The 20,628-nt window shown below is 36.4% G+C and overlaps 2 protein-coding genes and 1 long non-coding RNA gene across 6 annotated transcripts in view; 2 read left to right on the top strand and 1 right to left on the bottom strand.

Moving 5' to 3' along the window:
• Positions 1-20,628, top strand: part of LOC109078413 — a 72,679-nt gene that overhangs the window by 35,228 nt on the left and 16,823 nt on the right. The gene's annotated exons all lie outside the window — the stretch shown is intronic.
• Positions 4,049-8,208, bottom strand: zic3 (zic family member 3 heterotaxy 1 (odd-paired homolog, Drosophila)). Its single transcript, XM_019093693.2, has 3 exons — positions 6,934-8,208; positions 5,799-5,962; positions 4,049-5,561 (listed from the first exon to the last, which is right to left on the bottom strand). The coding sequence occupies exons 1-3, from the start codon at positions 7,931-7,933 to the stop codon at positions 5,379-5,381; spliced, it is 1,347 nt and encodes a 448-aa protein (XP_018949238.2). The 5' UTR covers positions 7,934-8,208; the 3' UTR covers positions 4,049-5,378.
• On the top strand, positions 13,575-19,271 carry zic6 (zic family member 6). Its single transcript, XM_019073180.2, has 2 exons — positions 13,575-14,792; positions 16,240-19,271. The coding sequence occupies exons 1-2, from the start codon at positions 13,832-13,834 to the stop codon at positions 16,845-16,847; spliced, it is 1,569 nt and encodes a 522-aa protein (XP_018928725.2). The 5' UTR covers positions 13,575-13,831; the 3' UTR covers positions 16,848-19,271.

The raw sequence follows: 20,628 nt of genomic DNA, 5'->3' as shown, positions 1-20,628 counted from the left end.
GAGTTTGTTTTGAGATAGCTGTTGGGTGGTTTGTTTTCTTTTTGGGTGAAAATTGATTCGCTGCATTCTTATTTAAACATCCACGTAGACCAGCAAATAGCAGCCTACTTTAAACTATTTCTGGAGTATGAAAAGTGTTTGGGTCTAAGAATTCATCCTACCCTGTCTTTTACTTCGCACGTTATGAGAATACAGTTTACGTCTCGTTATAATAACTTCTTATCGTCATCATAGTAAGAGATGTTTCCTTAAAGCCCCCATAACTCTTTTTTTTATATGTAATAAAGTGTTACACCTAAATTTCCCCTGTGTGTTACCGTCTACCCGGCGTAGTCTAAAACATAATCCCATGGGTAAGGCGTTTTAAACATAAGCAGTTTTTATATCCGCCGATTTGATGACTTTTATTTTTATTAGGTTATAAGGTTTATTTTTGGTTCCTTGTTAAAATGGGCCTGTGCTCACTGAAATTAAAAACTTTACATCTTTGTGTTTAATCCGCCTTTTTCAGCAAATAAATAATTTCCAGTAGGCTACAAGCTAATAAAATGTTTATATAATAAGAGAATATCTATCTATCTATCTATCTATCTATCTATCTATCTATCTATCTATCTATCTATCTATCTATCTATCTATCTATCTATCTATCTATCTATCTGTCACAAGCCGTTAATATGACGCAAATTTTTATTTTTACACACTATTTTCCATCTGTGCTAACAACCAGCTCCAACTAAGACAATACAGAAACAAAAAAGACGAGGAAGAAACAAGTTACAGACTTAATTCCGAACAAAAAAGCATTTGGCACTTGTTGGACTTCTGGCAGTAAAAATCGTCTTGTCTAATTTAAATTAGGCTACCAGAAAAAAAAAGCATTTAGTTAATTCCAGTAGGGATGTGAAGGGTAAATCAATTTAAACGCAAACTTTACGAATCATCAAGGTAAATGATGGCTTCAATTGCCTTGCTTTAACATTACAATAGGCTTGCAGTACATCCAAAGTAGATTTTGAAAGGACACATCCTGGATTAACAGTCATATTGAGCACCTTTTCATATTCATCGCTTATCCTACAGGTGAATAAGCATCGGTAGAGCGCACTGAAAAGGGTTAATTGACGTGCAAATTGTCTCTACCTTCCACCTCACTCTGGTATTGTTTGGTAAATAGCGAGTTAAAGACAAATCCAGTCAAATTCACTTATCTTATAGCGTATTGTAGCTACATAAGCTTTGGAGTTTTCTGTATAAATACTATTATACAGTCAGCATTTTATATATTATTTTATCTACAGATAGCTATAGATAGCAGATGTCATAACTTCTAGTCTACAGTGTTATTTTTTACAATATGGGGCAATTAAACAAATAGCCTAAATATTCGGTAAATTTTTTTTTACATTACAGCAGTGAGTTTATCTTGCTTGACTACTAGGATCCCATATAATGTATTCCCACTTGTTCTGCGGCATTGAATTAACCTCTGCATCACAGGGCTGTTATAAGTGTGTGTTGAGATGTGTGTGGCGATGATATGAAAATGTTTGAAAAGTAAAGTATAACCCGGAAAAATAATAGCACACATGTAGGCCTATTGCTAACTGCATCCCGTCACCTTCAAGGTAACTCATGGGTTTATTATGATCGCGCACGCAGTTGCGTGACAAAAAGCGTTTGGAACCTGCTCGTGTCGGTCTATCCTCTTTAGACACCCAGCTTAGCCAGCAAAGCTATGAGATTGAGTGTGGCTTCAGGGAGGACTAGGGAAAGGACCCTAAATTAGTATTAGCCAGAGCGCTCATCCAACCCATAAACAGTTGAATACTTCTACTTAATGCTTATCTCAGTGTGTTTAAGTTATATATTAAGTAAATAGGTTGAGTAAAACGTATGTAAGCCTATTTGATAACATTTTCTGTTAGACTACAGATTAATTAAACAAAACTCTACCTCACTTTTCTCATATCTGCTTGTCCAGCATTGTATTTACAACATATTTTTTTTTTTTTTTTTACTTCATCCAGCTAACAACCGCCACTTTTCAAACTCCTTCCACGTGACTGCAGCGCCAACGTGTTTTCTAATCGTTTTCAGACTTCGTTATAAACTGCCTGTTATTCTTCAGACAGGTATTGTTCGAGGACCAAACCTTCTCTTATATTAACCATATACTATAGTTTTAGTTTTTCGCGACAGCTTTAAAAATTAGGCAGGACGTAAAAAGTCGAGGTTGCCCATTAAGCTCAGCTGGTGTTTCGGGGTGCCTCAGCTAAACAGCCAGCGCCATGTTGCGACGTCACTGCATTTGTCTGATAGACTAGCCGATGGCGTGAGGAGAAAAATGTTGTGTGAAATAGAACAAACTGCGCTTGCGCAGAAATCAGAGGAGATTCAGTTTAAATGAATTTGTAAAACTGTTTATATTTGAAGATGGGGGTGGGTTTGATATGAGGGTGGAGTCTATGGGGGTTGGGCTAAAATACTGCATACCAAGGGAGGAAAGAGAAAAGAGCCCGGCAGGTCCTCAAAAATAATGGTCGCCTATATAGCCTTTAAATCATGAACTTGACTCAGTGAAAAATATTTTGCGTGTTCACCACTTATACTTTTATTGATTTGTGTTTCTAAATAAAGGTGATTTTTTATTATTATTATTTTTATAAATATAAGCCAGTTAAATATTTTGTATACGTTTTCTATAATTTATTTTAAATTCTGTAGTAATGTCTGAATTAGTGCTGCACTTTTAGGCTATATATATATATATATATATATATATATATATATATATATATATATATTTTATTTATATAAATATAAAATATTAGTCTTTCTGTAATTCAGTGGAATAATAAAAATGTGCATTCTGCCACTGGTGCAGTCTGTCTTGTTTTTACCACACGTTTTGAATGAATGTCTGCCAAGCCCAGCCTACATAATTGAAATGAGAGAATGGCTTAGTATCTCGGCAGAAAGTTTTCAAACTTAAAATTAGCAGGGTTCTTCTTGCATGTGTAGCTACTACCCAAAGTACCGAGATAGGTCCTGAAAAATCATGTGCCAAAGACGGCTGTTAAGCTGCGTTAACACTACACAATTGTGAACTTTTCGTCCCTCAAAGAAACAGGATGCTAAGATGGCGGCATCTTACTGTCAAGTTCAAGTGTGATGTTGTTTCGTACCGTTGGAGTAAGGCGTATAAGTTCACGGTTAGAACCAGAGGAAAAATGCAAAGGAAAGAAATGAAAAAGAAAAACTGAGGTCTTCATTTGTGACATTTCAGAATTTGTTTTAATTCCAGTCAAAAACTTGTTCACATTTTGTCATAAATAGTTTGTTAAACAAACCAACAAACAATGACCCTACCTCGAAAGAAAGTACAAGATTTTGCTGAATTTATGTTGAAGTAACATCGTTTGCCTCGAAAATGGCACAGTGACACAGTTCATCAGTAAAATGTGCTTTTCAGGAATAACTTGATGCGTGACCCATTTCCACGAGAAAATGTCACAGAATCACATTCAAGCTCCATTTGTACATCAGATCTGTATGAGATCAGGGCTTAAGATACATCGAAGGTGGCTGAAATAAATCTTTCTTTTTAACATAACGTATAGAAAATAGTATATAAAACATATATTCATTAAATTATTTAAATAAACGTATTTATATATCACGTTACTTAGGAGGTACTGTATATTTTTTACGTTTGTTTTCAAAAGTAGTGCTGGTGGTTTGAAATCATGGTCATAAGCACAATATATTTATATGCATAATTTTAGTTTCTTAAAAAATATGTAACAATGCAACGCTGTAACTCTTGGTGTCACTGAACACATATTTTCCCTCACTTTTCCACCTTAAAAAAGTCCTAATACTCTTAATACTAAATTTCATTCAAACATACAGTTCCACATCTGGAAAAGTTATTCACATAAAACAAGCAAATGTGTAATCAAAGTTTTCTATATGTTATACCACAGTATTCATAACAAACAACACACTATATTCACAGAAGAACTACATTTAAAACAATGCAAACTGACAGACAAAAAGTTTTATTTTGAGATTACTGTTGTGACAGATCATTGCTCCTCTTTGACACATTAAACACAGACTTGCATCCACAAAGACAGTTCTGGAACCATCAAAAATGGAATACCATACTGATTCAAATGGCTGTACCTCAAATCCCAAGAATATAATGTCTTTAACACTGTCACACGAGTTCAAAGTTGATGCATGAATGAAAGCTATGCTATTGCATGGTGTATCTGATCAGAAATTGGCGTGTCGATGAAAACACTGGTCAGTGGGTCTCTCGAATTTGTGTCTATACTCTGATGCTAAGAGTAAATGGGAAAAAAATAGTTTTGATAAGAACCAGAAAGTCTCGATATTACTTCCTTGCGTGACTGATTTTAAGAAGGAAAGAAAAGGGAAAAAAACTTTTTTTTTCTTTTTTCCTTTTTATACTGGTCCTCATATGAACTTGCGTTGGAAAATGAATACTTTAAACTATAGATCATGTCATGTCATAATATTAATATAATTAATACTTTACGACCCAGATAAGACACATATATTGGTTAAAAAAAGATACAATCGTATCGTGGGAACTTTAGAACTGACTCCCTTTTCATCGTTAAAACTGGTTATTGACTCAAAACTGTACAGTCTTGTTAGAAAACATTTCCATAAATATCATTTAAGAGTCGGCTCTTTCGCCGATAATTAAATTACAAATTGATAAATATGGCATCATGGATATGTATTTACATCATTATTAACAAAGGCAACGTTATATTCAAAGGTAACAATCGTAAGCTAATACCACATTTCTCCACCTGAAAACGGACTTGGACAACAGATTTGACTCCATCAAACAAGGAAATACATTCACGAGTAGGCTATATACTTATTTATGATTTATTCTTTTTTTGTTCAAGTTCAAGACAAAGACTTTGGCACGTTTCTTAAGACTGTCTGAAGTTTTAACAATCAATCAAAAGGTGATGTGAGTGTCACCTTAATATAAAACACCGTGAAATATTCTTTCTTTGCCATTATTTTTAAATATTTTTTTTTCAGAAAATACATAAAATGAAAAATAAAATAATCATCTGAAATCTGAAAACTAAAGGAAAACCATTTATTCTTAGAAAGTGTTATTTTGTTATTTTATGCCTTGCTAGTTTTCTTCGAACTCGGAATAAAGTCAGATTTCGAATCCTGAGAATGGACGAGGCCTGTTGGCGAACTCTCATCTTTTCCTGTTGTTTCAATGCCATTTTGAACGCCATAGCGTAAATAGTTTTTTTTAAAGGTTACTTCAACCTTTTGGTCCACCATTTGAGAGTCTGCTTGGAGCTTCAAACGTACCATTCGTTAAAATTAGGTGGTAGTCCATCGCTGTGTGCAGATGTATTTTGCACTGCAGACGTGGGTGTTTTTGTCGGGTCTTCAGTGTTCGCAGAAACCAGCACTGGCGGCGTGGAGGACTCGTATCCAGAGCTAGCAGCTGGAGACGACTCTGAGCCTTGTGAATCATGTACCTTAAATTACAACGTTCATAGATGTATGACATACAAGAGGAAATAACACGCTTGTAATATGCGGTTAAACTGTATGCTATGTCTAGGATTTCTGATCCCTGTTATACATTTGTGAACCAAATTACAGAACAATATCAGGCCTGCTTAAAATGTAGCTAAACGCATTGTTCGTATAATGCATATTACGTTTATCTAAGGGGTTACAACATTTTTATTTGATCAGAAAATGTCCCTTACCTTCATGTGTTTCCTGAGAGAGCTGGGGTGTGTATAGGACTTGTCACACACTTTGCAGATATATGGCTTGTCAGATGTGTGCACGTGCATGTGCTTTTTCCTGTCGCTGCTGTTCGCAAAGCGCCTGTCGCAGCCGTCGAACTCGCATTTAAATGGCTTCTCACCTGCAAGTGAGAGCAAACACTGAAGTTTTAGTAATGTAACTTTTTTTAATAGAGCGGATGTTCAGTACAACTTTCAGTTATGTAATATGCCCTTCGAAACTAACAGGCCGTGTTGCGCTCACGCTAGATGGTTTGGTTACACATCTCATGCTCCTTGAGAGTCCTTATCCTTTATTTTACTTCCCAAGAATCTTTATATTCGTTTTAGCAAACCAACACACCATGCATTGTCGTGTTTAATGTGTGGCAATTGGTGAACAATTTTTGCACACGTTTCTTGTCTGCCAAGTGTAACCATATAGACTGTTCAACAGCTTGCTTTGCATTTCATTTGGATCTCGAAAGGGGTCAGTTATTTAGGCACAAATCCAACCATCAGACTAAATGTAATTCGACCACTTCATACTTTCCTAGACCAATGTGTACCACTGTATTCATGAATCCACAATACACAAATCCCATGCTATTTCTAACTTGATAGCCACAAGCATCAGGGATAGCTTCACAAATGCAAGAGGACAGTCCATTCACAAATTCGCTCCACAACAACGCATGCAGCTTTGCATTAGATTTTTTTTGTGTTATTCATCTCCTCAAAGAGATGGAATGTGTATACATTTTAACAAAAACATATTTAGCTCAACCTGAAAAACAAGAGAATAAGAAACTAAATTCCTTAATAACGGCCATGTGATCAAAATAATTTATTCTTCTCAAACATTTGACAAATGTACTTAATTTTCCCAAACCTAAAGTGTAGTTAAAGTAGTTGTGGCAATTTTCCTCCATGTTAAACCTTATTACACTTACTTTGAAATTAATTCAAAAGAAAATGCACTTGTTTGTTTGTTTGTTTGTTTATTTATTTTAAAGAACTGCAATTTACGTATAACCCCGCTGGAATATTAATAAATGAATATTTGTTTTTCCAAAACCAGTGGGTAAGCAGGGGGTAAATACGAATGCCTTACCTGTGTGAGTTCTTTTGTGAATTTTAAGATTTTCTGATCTTGCAAAGATTTTCCCACAACCGGGGAACGGACAAGGGAACGGTTTCTCTCCAGTGTGCACTCGGATGTGGTTCACGAGTTTGTATTTGGCCTTAAAGGATTTCCCCTCTCTCGGGCAATCCTCCCAGAAGCAAATATGATTACTCTGTTCTGGGCCGCCAACGTGTTCCATTGAAACATGTGTCACCATTTCATGCATTGTGCTGAAAGTTCTGTCACAAGTCTTTTTAGGTCTGTTCATCTGATTCTCATCTATCCACTTACAAGACATTTCTTGCTTAATAGGCTGCCGCATGTATCTGAAGAAGGCCCCCGGACCGTGGTGTGTGGGTACGTTCATCCCCATGTTCATATTGATAGGATGGTTGTAGTTATGGAGCTGAGCGGTGCCGTAAGGGTCCGTACGAGGGCTGGCCACTGGTCGGTACGGATCTGGACGGCCAAAAATGTCCCCGCGTAAACCCAGGTGCATTTGACTGTTTACAACATGTCCTCCCGGTGAAGTGTGGCTCACGCTCTGGTCATGAAGTCCAGAAAACAACAGATGTCCCGGGTTGTCCGAAATTCCGGGGGGCCCGTGTAGACTCCCAGCAGAAGCGGCAAAGATCCCATGCTGGGCACTCGGCGGCGCGGTCTCTCCGATGCCTGCGCCCCTGTTTCTGAAGAGAAAGTCCCTGGTCGAATTGAATGCTCCACCGGCGTAAGAACCAACTTGTCCTCCGTGGTGGTGTCCGAGCGCGGCTACGTATCCAGTAGCTTGCGGGGTGAATGCTGATGACTGGCTGGAGGCGATATCGTGAGTAACGGGACTTATCTTGAAGGCTGCCGAGTGAGATGAATCTGCGAATGGACTGAGCCCCAGCCCGGGGTCTCGGTTTCCCAGCTCATGGTGTCTAGGCGTTCCGAACCCCCCTACTCCTAGTGAAGGGAACTGAGGAGCGCTATCAAGGAGCATAGTCATTGGGCTCAATCGAGAAAAAGCAAGTCAAAAAGAAAAAAAAAAATATATGAGAAACCCCAGTTTAGTGGAGTGAAGTGGGTAACGGTAAACGGAGCACAGTTGCTAGTTGCGAGTAGGCTTCAATAAAGAAATCTTGAATTGAAAAACGAAAGGATAATCCCGGGTCTCGGTAAACGGGAGAAAAACTCCCGTAACTGGGATCCGTGAGAAAGAGGATCAAACTTCCCCCCCTTTCCAGACGAATGATGTCCTTGGACTGATAAAGTCAATCACTCACTCCTTGCACATAAATGAGCTCGGGAGGCAGCTCTACGCTGACCAATGAGAGCACAGCGCTTCCTTTGCCACGTGACAAGGTGGAAGGGTGCTAATTGGCTGCGCGTTCGTTGATTGGCATGGTTTAGTATTGAAAATGGCAGTTTGTTTCAGTGACTAGATTTGATTGGTTGCTGTCGGCGTTATTTGCAGGTAGAGCTACGGGACTTTATTTCGGTTCAGTAAGAAAGGCTTGTTTATTTCCCGTGCTTAGCACGTCAGCTGTTCCCAAAGTTACATAAACTTTCAGGAGTTGCTTGACGATTCATTTCTCAAAATACACTTTTGCCGATCCTCTTAAAAAAAAGAGAAATAGAGAAGAAATGTCAAAAGTGACTTAATAAAAATGTAGTATTTCTTAATTTTTATTGGAAATAAAGATAATTAATTTATCTATCTATCTATCTATCTATCTATCTATCTATCTATCTATCTATCTATCTATCTATCGCACGTAGCCTACATAGTTAGCTATATGCGTCCATCAGGATTTTCTTTTTTTCTTGGATTTGTTTTTTTCTGAAATCCACTTTTAGAGTTCTAAATTTCCTGAAGCTGTAAAATGGTGCAACAGACACATCGCACTGTAGAGTGTAGAACTAAAAAATAAGAGTGAAATAAATATGGTGGTAATTATAATATTCCTAGGAATTTTTTTTTTTTCAAGGCGAAAAAAAATCTTACTATTGAGGAAATTTCACAGGGTTGCTGGTGACTCGCTGCAGGACACATAAAATCTGATCAAGTTCAGAGACGCGTTGAGTGTTTCAAGCAGAGCTTTTTATACCTCCAAGCCATTTCACGTTCCCTCTCCCCCTCATTCTCTCCTTGAAAGGAGCTCCCTTTTATATTTTAGAGATTAAAAAGCAAAAATCTTTAAATCAGCTCTTCATTCCGGTCTAGTCCTCAGCTATCACGCTTTCACTTTCAGCATTTTCTACGAGAAAAAAGCATAGGCTATAGGGACCTAGTCTAATAGTTTTAAGGTGAGTAGCCTAATCCATTTTTTATTAGATGCGTTATAAAAGTGCCCTGTTGATCAGTTGCATGTTGTATTCAGGTAATAATCTAAATCGTGTAACTTTTAAACATTAAAACAACCGTTTTGAAAAAAAGTAATTTCCAATGAATACATAAATACATTTGAATAGAATTTAGTAGTAAATGTTTAATGGTTAATTGAGTTATTATTATAGCGTGCATTTCGCACACACTGTTTAATGGATATATATATATATATATATATTATATATATATATATAAACACCTATTTAAAAAGCCACACATGTTTTAAAGGTTACTGCTAGCAATATAGATATCCAGTTATTCTCCTAATCGTTCTGCAAGCTTTATCCCCCCTCCTTTCTGCTGTCTTTCTTTCTTTCTGCCCCTCTCTCTTACTCTCTCTTTCGTACAAGAGCACACATGTGAGTAGGCTATGCTGTACCGCCGGACGGATTTACGGCGATTTTTTTTTAAGGTTTCACTGTTGAAAGTGAGATAGCTACGTTTTCTTACTTTCTACAATAGATGTAGGCCTAGTTTGTCTGTTTAAATGTGGACGCGCTTTATATATTATGTGACATATTCATTTCCAGGCGTGGCTAGGAAAGAAGTTCTTAAGGACGTTCTTTGCTTTCTCTGTTGCAGGGAATTGTTCAGTTATTTGACTGAACTTATCTACTGCACTGCAACTCTAGCCAAAGGGCAAATGAGGGCAAGAGACGCTTTTAACTCAAGGGGGCATCGTACGTTATTTTACATCGGACCACGGAAAATTAAAAGGACTTAAAAGCCTATAATTGCATTGACCAGAGCTATATTTCGACCGGTTATTTGAGGTAGTCAAATAATGTTTCGTCAGAATAATGCGATGAGCTCTAGCACCCGCCCCCTTTAGTAGACTATGTCTTCATTTTTTTTTTTTTTTTAGTCAGAGCAGAATTACCTGGAAACTGGTGATTCGGGTTAATACACAATTATCAAGCTCAGTAGTGTAAAGCATCGTTCATAGATACAATCTTTATAATTATCTATGTATAGATAGTGTTGTTTTGTTTATTAATTCATTTCAGTTGTCAATCTCACATAAATTAATTTCATACTTAAAAACTTATAATAAAAAATGTAATCTTTCGCTGCTTAGCAACAACAGATGGAAATAACTTCTATTGCCTACCACTTCGTCATCCTTTCATATAGGGATATTATATTATGGGTAGTATTTTAATCTTTCATTTTATTTTGAGATAGGCCTATTACTTGTATATTCTAGTTCTGTATATGTATGCAGAAACATGGCTTTATATCTGTGTACGTATTCCTTAAATTTTAAAAAGTATTTAGCCTGTTTTCTACTAGCTTTGTTGAGGAGTAGGTCTATTTATCTCAAACATTTAATCAGTATTGAGTAATGAGATAACTGTGGTACCTTCAATTAACATGTGTCTATATAAAATTTAACTATGTTTAGCATAAATGACTGGAAATTAAATTTGTCGAGGCGTTACGCATCTGCTTATTAGTGAATGCAGACTGCTGTTGCCAGGATAGACTTTGTGCCCTGCTGAGTCCTAAAAATCAGAGAAAAAATGGCGTTAAAAGTGTAGAGTCCGGGTGTTTGGTGCTTTTTTCCCTACTTATATCTCACTCAGCTTGTCTCTGTTTTTCACTTAGTTTGCCCATCTAAATTTACCGACATTTATCCTTTAACTTGTAAAGCTGAACACCCGCTACGTTCATTGCAACAAGGAAAACTTTTCCTGTAGTTTTCAGACTAATATAGTAGACCGAATATATTCAGCAAGCATTTATTATCACATTTTACTACTACTTTATTTTATTTCATTTTAATTATTTTTAAATGCTCACAAGCAATGTATGCTTTATTGATGTCTTGATATGGAAATGAAGATAAGGCTACATTTGTATTTGTAATTGTACAAAAATAAATAGCATATTATGCAAGGAAGAGAGGCACTTTACATTTCGGCAACATTTTTTAAAGTATATTTAGATTTGTAGAGCATACATAATTTAATGTTTCATAATACTCACTACTTTCAGTTGAGTTATCTTCTTTAAACCACTGTGATAAAACTTTGACTATGGATGCATTGAATTGAAACTAGTATTTGTTGACTATATTTAGTTTGTGCATTGTAGTTCCCAAAGACAAGTCTGTAATCTTTGTGAACAATAGATGTGTGTCATTAGGTCTATTTAGTGACCATTACTTGAATTGATAGAACACAGAAATACAATATTCAGTGTCCTATACTGTACCTAATAACTTTTCTCTTATGGTCATTCATTTATGCTCTCTATGTATTTAAATATGATTGTACCAACTCATTTTTTGGAAATCTTTAATATTGTAGAAATGGTTTTTGTCTTTTCCAGTAATGAAGAAATAACGAAGAAAGAAATTAATCAGGAAGAGTTGCTGTGTGGTGTGGGAGAAGAGACTCAGTTTTGTTATACAAATTAATATCTGCCACTGATTGTTCTCTATGCTCTGTTATGGTGTTGGATATCATGGTCAGGGAGATTTATCTAAAAACTGCATTGCGACTCATTACATATAAAAGTATATATTCTTGGCCTTTTCTGGTCTCTCTTGTCTTATATTATGTTTGATATGACCCTGTTAATGTAAAAAGAATGGTGTTATTTACTGTTAATTATGACTTAATTGTGAATACAGTTCCTGTAACCTCAGTAAATATTGTCTTGTAATATTTACTCTATCCAAGAACTTCATGTGTGGGAAGAATTATATTATTAAATAAACCAAGTTTGTGCCCACTCAATAGGGGGTGGTGGTGGGGATTGGAGACAGTCTTCAGAAGAAATATATTAATTACTCTCTTAAATTCAAAATGTTGTAAGGTAAGTGATCAGTATCCCTGGTATAAAAGTTGTGTAAGTTGTTATTTAGATTCCAATTCACATAATTAAATTCTGTTATTAATAGGTCAACATTTGTGTGGTTATTTAAACATGAAGAAGAATTTGACGGCCCGCACTATGATGCTGTCACACTTTTTACAGTATCAGTGAGTAGGGCTACACCACAAACCTGTTTTCATTTTTGTCCGTTTAATATTTACATGTGCAAAACATTCAAAATAAGCGAATACATTTCCTTTTTAAATGGCAACAGGTCATCTTGGGGGTTGTAATGGTTAAAGCTGTCATTCTTGTAAGCTCGAAAGTCAAAAGTCTATTAACCCTTGCATATTCCACGTACAATTAACGTTATTTAGCTATTATGCGATATTGACGTAACCCTAGTTTTACTGTGGCTCATTTTTGCGCATTTATTATTATTTATTAATTAGATATAGTATTTATGAATGCATTTAATTCACCTATTAATTTTTATAAATGAATAAAACATTTGTTCATTTTTTCTCAGATTTGCAACTCAAGAAAAATATTCGATAAAAATGCTCGCCTAAGTACATCCAATAAAATTAATCTTCTCTTCACTAAACAAACTAATAGACCTACACATCCGGAACGATACTTTTTACAATATGGGATATTTTTATGTGCATTAAAATCAAGTAGTGCCCACCGAATTTCCATGTTATGAAGGGTTAAATAGCAACTATTATGTCATTTTACATAAATAATAACAAATAATATTTCCCAAAATTTTTGCATGAGAAACAAACAGTGTAGTTTCTGTGTCACATTTACCTTTAGCTAAATAAGCGTAATATTTCACTTAAAAATAAATAAAACAAATAAAATATTTATAAATAAAAAATAAAAAATATAATAATTATAAATCGCGTATACAATGAAAACCAGTATTATATCTACTGGACCGAGTAACACCAAAGAATATTCAATTTAATTAAAGTTAAACCACAATATTAAATATTAAAACCGACACTGTGGCTTGAAAGAGAATTTTGATTTCGTTGCTTAACTCCGGTTATTTCTATTCGATGTTGAAAAAACACTGTTGCACAGACTTTCTAATAATATATATTATAAGGAATATATAATATATATATATATATATATATATATATATATATATATATATATATATATATATATATATGGCATTTAAACATTTTGATATTTTAGCCAACAATATCGCATTCGACACTCTCAAGTCAAAGAACAGCCAATATCTGGGAGTGCGCGAGCGGCACATATCAAAGCATTTTCACTGAGATATTTGAAAACGGAGTCGTGTGGTGAACGCCTGCGTGTCCCTTTTTTTAAAAATAATGGGGGTGTTGTTCATCGCGCATTCCGACCAATCCCAAAGCACCGTTTTTTAAAAGCTGGTTTGCCTGCTGTGCTTTTATATTGCAGTATGGCCTGGTTCGGAGCATTTTACTACCACGGTTATTGCCACAAATCAAGAGGGCAAAGTGAACGGCATGGGACTCACACCAATCTTAACGAACCTGGGTCCTATTCCTGCGTCTGAGAGGTTTACAGGCAATAACTGCACATGCAGATGATACAGCGGGGGAAATGGGGAAGAGTTTTGTAGGTAAATCGTAAACGTTAGAGGTTGGTTGATTTGCCAAGCCCTCAGCCAAGCAACAAAACATGACAAGCCTGTCGCGGTTTAGTGGCTGCCCTCTTTCTTGCGTCAACCCTGGGGAGAGCAATACTGAACCCAGCGTGGTGCTGCCACCTTTGGCAGAGGAGCACATGGGGCACCCCACTGGTAGTTCCTTAAAACTCTGCCCCTCGCAAAATTTGCGAGACTACCACGAGACGAGGGCCAGTGCATTTGTTGACCACTCGGTTACCCATTTTCCAGACACTGGATACACCAGTCATCGCTTAGAACCCAGTCCTAGGGGCATTATCCTTGGGACAAATCTGTCAGCAGCAGGCATGCCACCAGTAACTGATCAGCTGGCTCCGAGACCTAACCAACATGGCAATATTGGAAGGTACCGTGACCTCCACAGCTATAGGGATGGCAGGAGCCACGCGTTCTTCAACACGTATCAAGAGCAGGCCCATGGCTCGTCAGACGCAACCCGAGATCTCAGCAGCCAAATGATGTTGGGTCTTCCAGGGGATCTTCTCTCACGAACGCACCCGTACGGGCAGTCGGTCAGTGGCCCTAGGGCCAACAGCCAGCAGCTAGTCACCCAGTTCCTGGAGTTCTATAAGCCTCTGAATATGGCCATGCAGCGAGGAGGGGGTGACGCCTTCCTCAGGTGCTCCAGGCAGAACCCGAAGCACGAGCTGGTGTGCAAGTGGAGTGACGGCCAAGAAGGCACTGGCAAGCCGCCCTGCGCCAGGAGTTTTGGGACCATGTATGAACTCGTCACCCATGTGACGGTTGAGCATGTCGGAGGACCGGAGCACTCCGACTACGTTTGTCACTGGGAGAACTGTTCAAGAGACAGAAAGCCTTTCAAAGCCAAATACAAGCTCGTCAACCACATCAGAGTGCACACTGGAGAAAAGCCCTTTCCTTGCCCTTTTCATGGATGTGAAAAAGTTTTTGCCAGATCCGAGAACCTCAAGATACACAAGAGAACGCATACAGGTTAGTTCACAATAATAATAATAAATAGAATGACAGGCTCCAAACTTATGTAATTGTTTCTAAACCCAATTTATTTATTTTTTATTTTTTTGCTTAACATTGTTCCAACACAAAATTAATTCATGAAGAACTGCCAGGAAAATGTTATTTATTTATTTATTCTCTCTCTCTTTTTTTTTTGCTGTTCACGAACACTGGTTTTGACAATAGGTTGTCAAAACACGTCATGATTAATTTATGTTCAAAATGTTTCGGCATAGGCTAAACATTAATGTAGTAATTTTGTACACAATAGAATTTAATTTTCTACAGCCTGTGCCATACTTTAATTTGGGCTGGGATTAAAGCATTTATTTGTATCAAATGAAGCCTATTTTTTGTTCTAACATTTGTTGCTAATATTAGAGGGGTGATTTTTTTTATTTCGTTTTCAGAAACTTTCGATCTGGTGAAAATCAGTCCACAGGCCAGTTGTTTGGGTGCCTCTCATTCATGCAGTGAAAATAAATAAATAAATGCCGGGACACCGGAGAGCTGTGACGTAGCGTTTACGCAAGGCACAGCTGAATTCTCTATGGTAGAGTGCACCCGCTCGAGCTAAGCTCTGCAAGCTTCGAGTCCACTACACTTGAAACTGACGTCACATTAATCCTTAGAATGTTATCTGTATAAATGGCCACTTCGTGTGTGTGTGTGTGTGTTTAATGATTTAACCATAAGATATAATTTATAAATAAAAAAGATGTATCTATATATTGTAATTATTAAAGCCACAGTTAACTTAATTTTTCTCGTTAGAAATTAGTTAAACTTGGAATTCATCTTTGGCTCAGGAGGCATATAAAAATATGAACTGGGTCGATTAACAGAATATCTGCGAATATAAGGAAATATTTTTTATTAGAAAACAGTTTAAGCAGAAATTGAAAATTAATCACCGACACAATTCCATAAAATTATTTATAGGTGAACTGTTTATTATGGGTTAATAAAACTTGTGAAATTAAACTGCTATGTTCTTAATTAAAAATTTTCTGCCTTTTTACATCTCTGAAATCGATTTGAGTTAGCCTAAGATACAGGCCTATGCATTTGCGGTTCATTAATAAGCTGAATCTGATTTAGTTCGTGTAAACCATGATTTTGAAATTAGCAGCTATTGCATGAAAACAACTGACTGGGGAAAAAACTATTTTTAAGTATGATGGGAAAGAGGGATTTCGATTGATCAGGCTTTGCATACACAAGAGTGTTATCTTTAACAACGTTCTGTCCTCGCCTGCTAATAGCCTACTGTTGAATGTGTGGAGCAGCACACTTTTTCTTTCTTTTTGGTTTAACATCCTGCATAACACATCTAATGACACCATGCACTCAGAACTGATGAGCCATGTTTGACTGTACATCCCACCCGTAACTCGCGTTTCCCCCTCCTCTGCCCGTTTAGGTGAGAAACCGTTTAAATGTGAGTTTGAGGGCTGCAATCGGAGATTTGCAAACAGCAGTGACCGGAAGAAGCATTCTCACGTTCACTCCAGCGATAAACCCTACACGTGCAAGGTCAGAGGCTGTGAAAAATGTTACACACATCCCAGCTCCTTGCGCAAGCACATGAAACTCCACTGCAAGGCCTACATCGCCAAAATCGGCGAAGACGACGAACACCTTGTAGAGGCCAGGTCTCCTGAGGTGGCGGAACAGCAAGACACGCCCGCCTCTACCACTGTGACGCGAACGATGACGACTCCCTCCTTGTCTCCAGAGACACAAAATGAGTCGACTATGAGGTCACGTTTCCATCACACCTTTGAAAACAGTTTGGACTATATGGCGCACAGGCCACAGTCCCTTTTGGACCCTTTGTTGCTACAACGTGGCAGCTACAGACCAGAGTCTGTACAATATTCGTGCAGCCAACCAAGCCATACGTTCGCACCTAGCCATAGAACTTTTGCGACCAACTCACCTTTTCAAAAAAGTCTGGTAAATGGCTGGTACACATGTCATAGCGCCGTGGACACCTTTTCACCCAAACACTGTAACAGTGATATATAATGTCTGTAATTCGTGTTTAAGCATTGAGGGATGACAGGTGAAGGGATCCTTTTCATGTAATATTATGTCCTACAGGTTTAAATAGGAGCGTGCAATTTGTTACTGTGAGCTTTATCTGTTGTACATTATGTTCTTGTATTGGTGAGACGTCGCTGGCTAAACTGTAAATAGCTTACTATAAAAGTAAAGAAAAAACTTGCCAAAATATAATTCATATATAAAATATCTACAAAACAGATGGACACAAATGGAGTAGAATTTATAGGTCGAAAAAATTAAGTTAGTTATTTCTGCACAGGAAAAAAAAAAAATGAATGGCGTAGCCTATTATTATGAGGTTCTGTAGAGGCAGGGCCTCCGTCAATGTGATGTATAATGGAAAGAAGAGGTTTATCTCTTGAAAAGTGATAATAAAAGTGAGTATTTTATTCTTTTTTTTTCTGTGTGTGTAAATTATAACTTGGATTTTACATGCGTTTTCTGTCACAGTTTAAATGTAGTTCGAAGATTATTAGAATTAAAAATATCGTTTGTCTTGATGTATGTGAGGTGAACCCATCATTGAACGAGGCCTTTAACACAAATAATTTGGATATTTTCACACTACACCACCAACGAGTGCATTTACCTTAATACGTTAGTGGCAGTTATTATAGACATCAACCCCCCCCATCATTGTGAAAATGTTTAATTAAGATTGTACTGTATACTGTACAATTAATTATGCATTGGAAGTTTCATTAAAGTATATCTATTCTCTTTGATCGGACGTGTGATTTAAACTCTATGCTTCTCAAAGGAAACGTGCATGAGTTCACTATAACACTTGGATTTTATCTATACGTGTCAGTTTATTTAACGGATACCTAGCCTATGCGTGTTGTTGTTTTTTTGGAGTGAAATTACAAAGCGAAAAACTTTAGAAACCCACTTTTAGTGACATTCAGACTTCTGTGTAGCCTAGTGTCTAAAACAATTGATTTAAGAAAAAAAGTTAAAACTTTGATAAAGTAATTGTTTTCCGTGAAGGTGATTTTACGGCCGAAGTTGCCTCACCTCGAATGAACTCCAGCAGATTTCAAATTTATCGTTATTTTCTTTTCAGTTTAATCTTATATGCGAACCCTTTTATCATAATTTTGTTTGCTATTAACTTTATTGCTATAAAACTGCAGTACAGCATGACACATAAATAAAAGTGCATGCAAGGACATAGGCCTTGTACTTAGAATCGCACAGTGAAACGCCAACCTGCATTCACTTACGCTGCTTAATATACGGTTTCGGTAGACTTCTCACTTATTTTCAGAGTGCTAGAGCATTTTATGATCGTACAAGAACTGACAATGAACTCAAGTCCTGTTCCGTCAAGTACAAGTCGGCTGTAATCTCACTTCTGTTATCAAGAACCAAATGGCAGCCTACAACTGAACACTTTAGTGGTGATGAATGAAATGTTAGGTTAATGCAGAAGTTACCACACAATGAATAACAAATTGTAATGAGGTCCACAGCTCTTTCAGTACACTAGTTGCAAACTGAAATTGTTTTTCTTCAGTCTCATTGGTTTGTTTTTGTCCCCATGTTTTGAATTGATTCCATATTTTGAAAAATCTGAACACTGACCTCAGTGATTGTAGAGACTGAAAAATGATATTTGGAGCCTTTGGTAGTGGCCCACTGTTGAATAAACTGTCTTGTTATACAATCAGAGAGTTTGCGCTTAGGTATTTCATAGTCCAGTTTTACCATGATTTCTTTTGATGTGTGTGTGTATGGTGTTGTGAAGTTGTAGGGAATTGTAGGGTAGTGTTTCTCAATTTGTAATGCGAGTAACTTGGCTTTCTTACACACTGTGCTGTGAAACAGCTAACACTAATGACCAGGATGCATTGCATTTTAAAAGATTTCTTTCTTTCCTGGTTGGTTATTACAATAATGCATTTCATTCATAGTTTAAGAGTCCAGTTACCACTGTCAAGGATGGTGCCTTAGGCACCAATCATCACAACCTGCTCCTAAAGAGAAACCGGTGACCAAAGAATGCAGTGGGCCTCTGTATATTTTAAGTTGTATTTATTTAATTATTTATTTAATTATTTAATTAATTTTTTTTTTCTTATTTTTTTTTTTTTGACTCTTTGAGGCTTGAGAAAGAGACCATAGGTTTAACTGAAAAAGGGGCTACCAAGGCTTTTTGACTCAGTGGGCCTTCTAAAATGTCTTTCAGTTCATTCATTTAGCTATCGTGGATAACCTTAGAAAGGTCATATGGCAAAAAAAAAAAAAAAAAAAAAAAAAACTCCCACTATCAATGTTGGACTGATGCGGTGTGTTCAAAGGAAGTTGTAAATGTGAAGTTTACAAGAAATTCTTAATTTCAATTTTAAACACTGTTGGATCATTGAGCCGCTGGAAACTGAAGAAAAAAAAAGAGCACAGGAAGTTTATTTGTGACAGTCTGATGCTACGTATGCAGGCACGTTTGTATCTTGTTTTGAGGAAATATTTAGAAATTTGCCATAGAATTTGTCATGTCTCTGTTCTTTGGTGGACTCTGAGTTGAAAAGTTTCTTTCATATATAATTGTATAATCATTAGAGAGGATGTTTAACACAGAGATACTTGCATAACTGTGGTGTGTATGTCAAATGCTAAAAACCTAAAAACACATTTGTCATAATTCATAAGGTATCTCTACTGTGAATTTTTCTTCTATAAAAATATGATGACACTCACAACACAAATATGTTAAATCTTATTGTGAATAAATTGCAATAGAAAGAAAATATTTTCCATGCCCGTCTTGTTTGGAATCTTACTTTCCAGCACAAATAATGTGTGGTGTGTATGATCTCAAAATATATACTAAAATATTGTCATTAACAAAACTGTGACAAAATTAGACAAGAAATGTAACTGAAAACAATAGAAAAAACATTAAAATATGTTTCAGTTGTTTTCTAGTGTACATATTGTTAAATATATAAAAAAATAGAACAACTTAATGTATTGATCACATATAAACAGTTTTTTATTGTTTCTGTCAGAATTATTTTATTTATGTCTAGTGTTGCATGTAATAGAAAATTAGAAAATTACATATTGGACTCTCTAATTTGGCTGTTTTGATATCTTTGTTCCTCAAACTATCCTGTGATTGAAATCAAATGACAAAAACATACTTGAAGACTCATTGGATACTATCATACAATTGCCTGATAACCTTTTAGTATTAGGAGATACTGACCTCCTTTAGAAATCCTGCAGTTGTACAGTGCTCAAGGTATTGTTTTTATGGAGTTTTAATGTGCCTTTTTTAGGTTTAAATCCTATGTTGGTAATGTGACCAGAGGTACGACAATATTTGTAGTGGATTGTGGTAAAGCTATTAAGAAGCTTCATTTTTGCATTCATGCAAACCTATAAGCATACGTACAGTCTAATTTCTACATATAAAGTTTTTTTTTTTAATGCTTAATTCCTAATTTAGTTTTACTGTATTGTTGCAATAAGACCAGCAAGTTTACATTTGTATGTTTTTTTTAAACTCTGTTTTCGTTTTACTGCATCATAGATTTACTCTCTGAAAGCAGCCTTCAGGAGGATTTATATATAAAAATATCCCTGAATAAGTGACTGTGTTTAGTCTATTCTATATTTACTCTGTTTTGTAAGTGAAGTGGTGGTGTGCATTTTGATCAGCCAGAATTTAGATCTCTTTCCTAAACTTCTTTTAATGCCTGTTGTTTTATTTTTGCTGAAAATATTATGACTTTGC

Source organism: Cyprinus carpio, chromosome B14, assembly GCF_018340385.1.
Source record: "Cyprinus carpio isolate SPL01 chromosome B14, ASM1834038v1, whole genome shotgun sequence".
Lineage (NCBI taxonomy): Eukaryota > Metazoa > Chordata > Actinopteri > Cypriniformes > Cyprinidae > Cyprinus > Cyprinus carpio.
This window is presented reverse-complemented; position numbering and strand designations above follow the sequence as displayed.

Coding starts and splice junctions, on each gene's coding strand:
- zic3 (XM_019093693.2), bottom strand. CDS start 7,933: ATGACTATGCTCCTTGATAGCGCTCCTCAGTTCCCTTCACTAGGAGTA. Junction 5,963..6,933: donor TCACAAAAGAACTCACACAG/GTAAGGCATTCG, acceptor TCTCACTTGCAG/GTGAGAAGCCATTTAAATGC. Junction 5,562..5,798: donor CTCTCAGGAAACACATGAAG/GTAAGGGACATT, acceptor TTGTAATTTAAG/GTACATGATTCACAAGGCTC.
- zic6 (XM_019073180.2), top strand. CDS start 13,832: ATGACAAGCCTGTCGCGGTTTAGTGGCTGCCCTCTTTCTTGCGTCAAC. Junction 14,793..16,239: donor ACACAAGAGAACGCATACAG/GTTAGTTCACAA, acceptor CTGCCCGTTTAG/GTGAGAAACCGTTTAAATGT.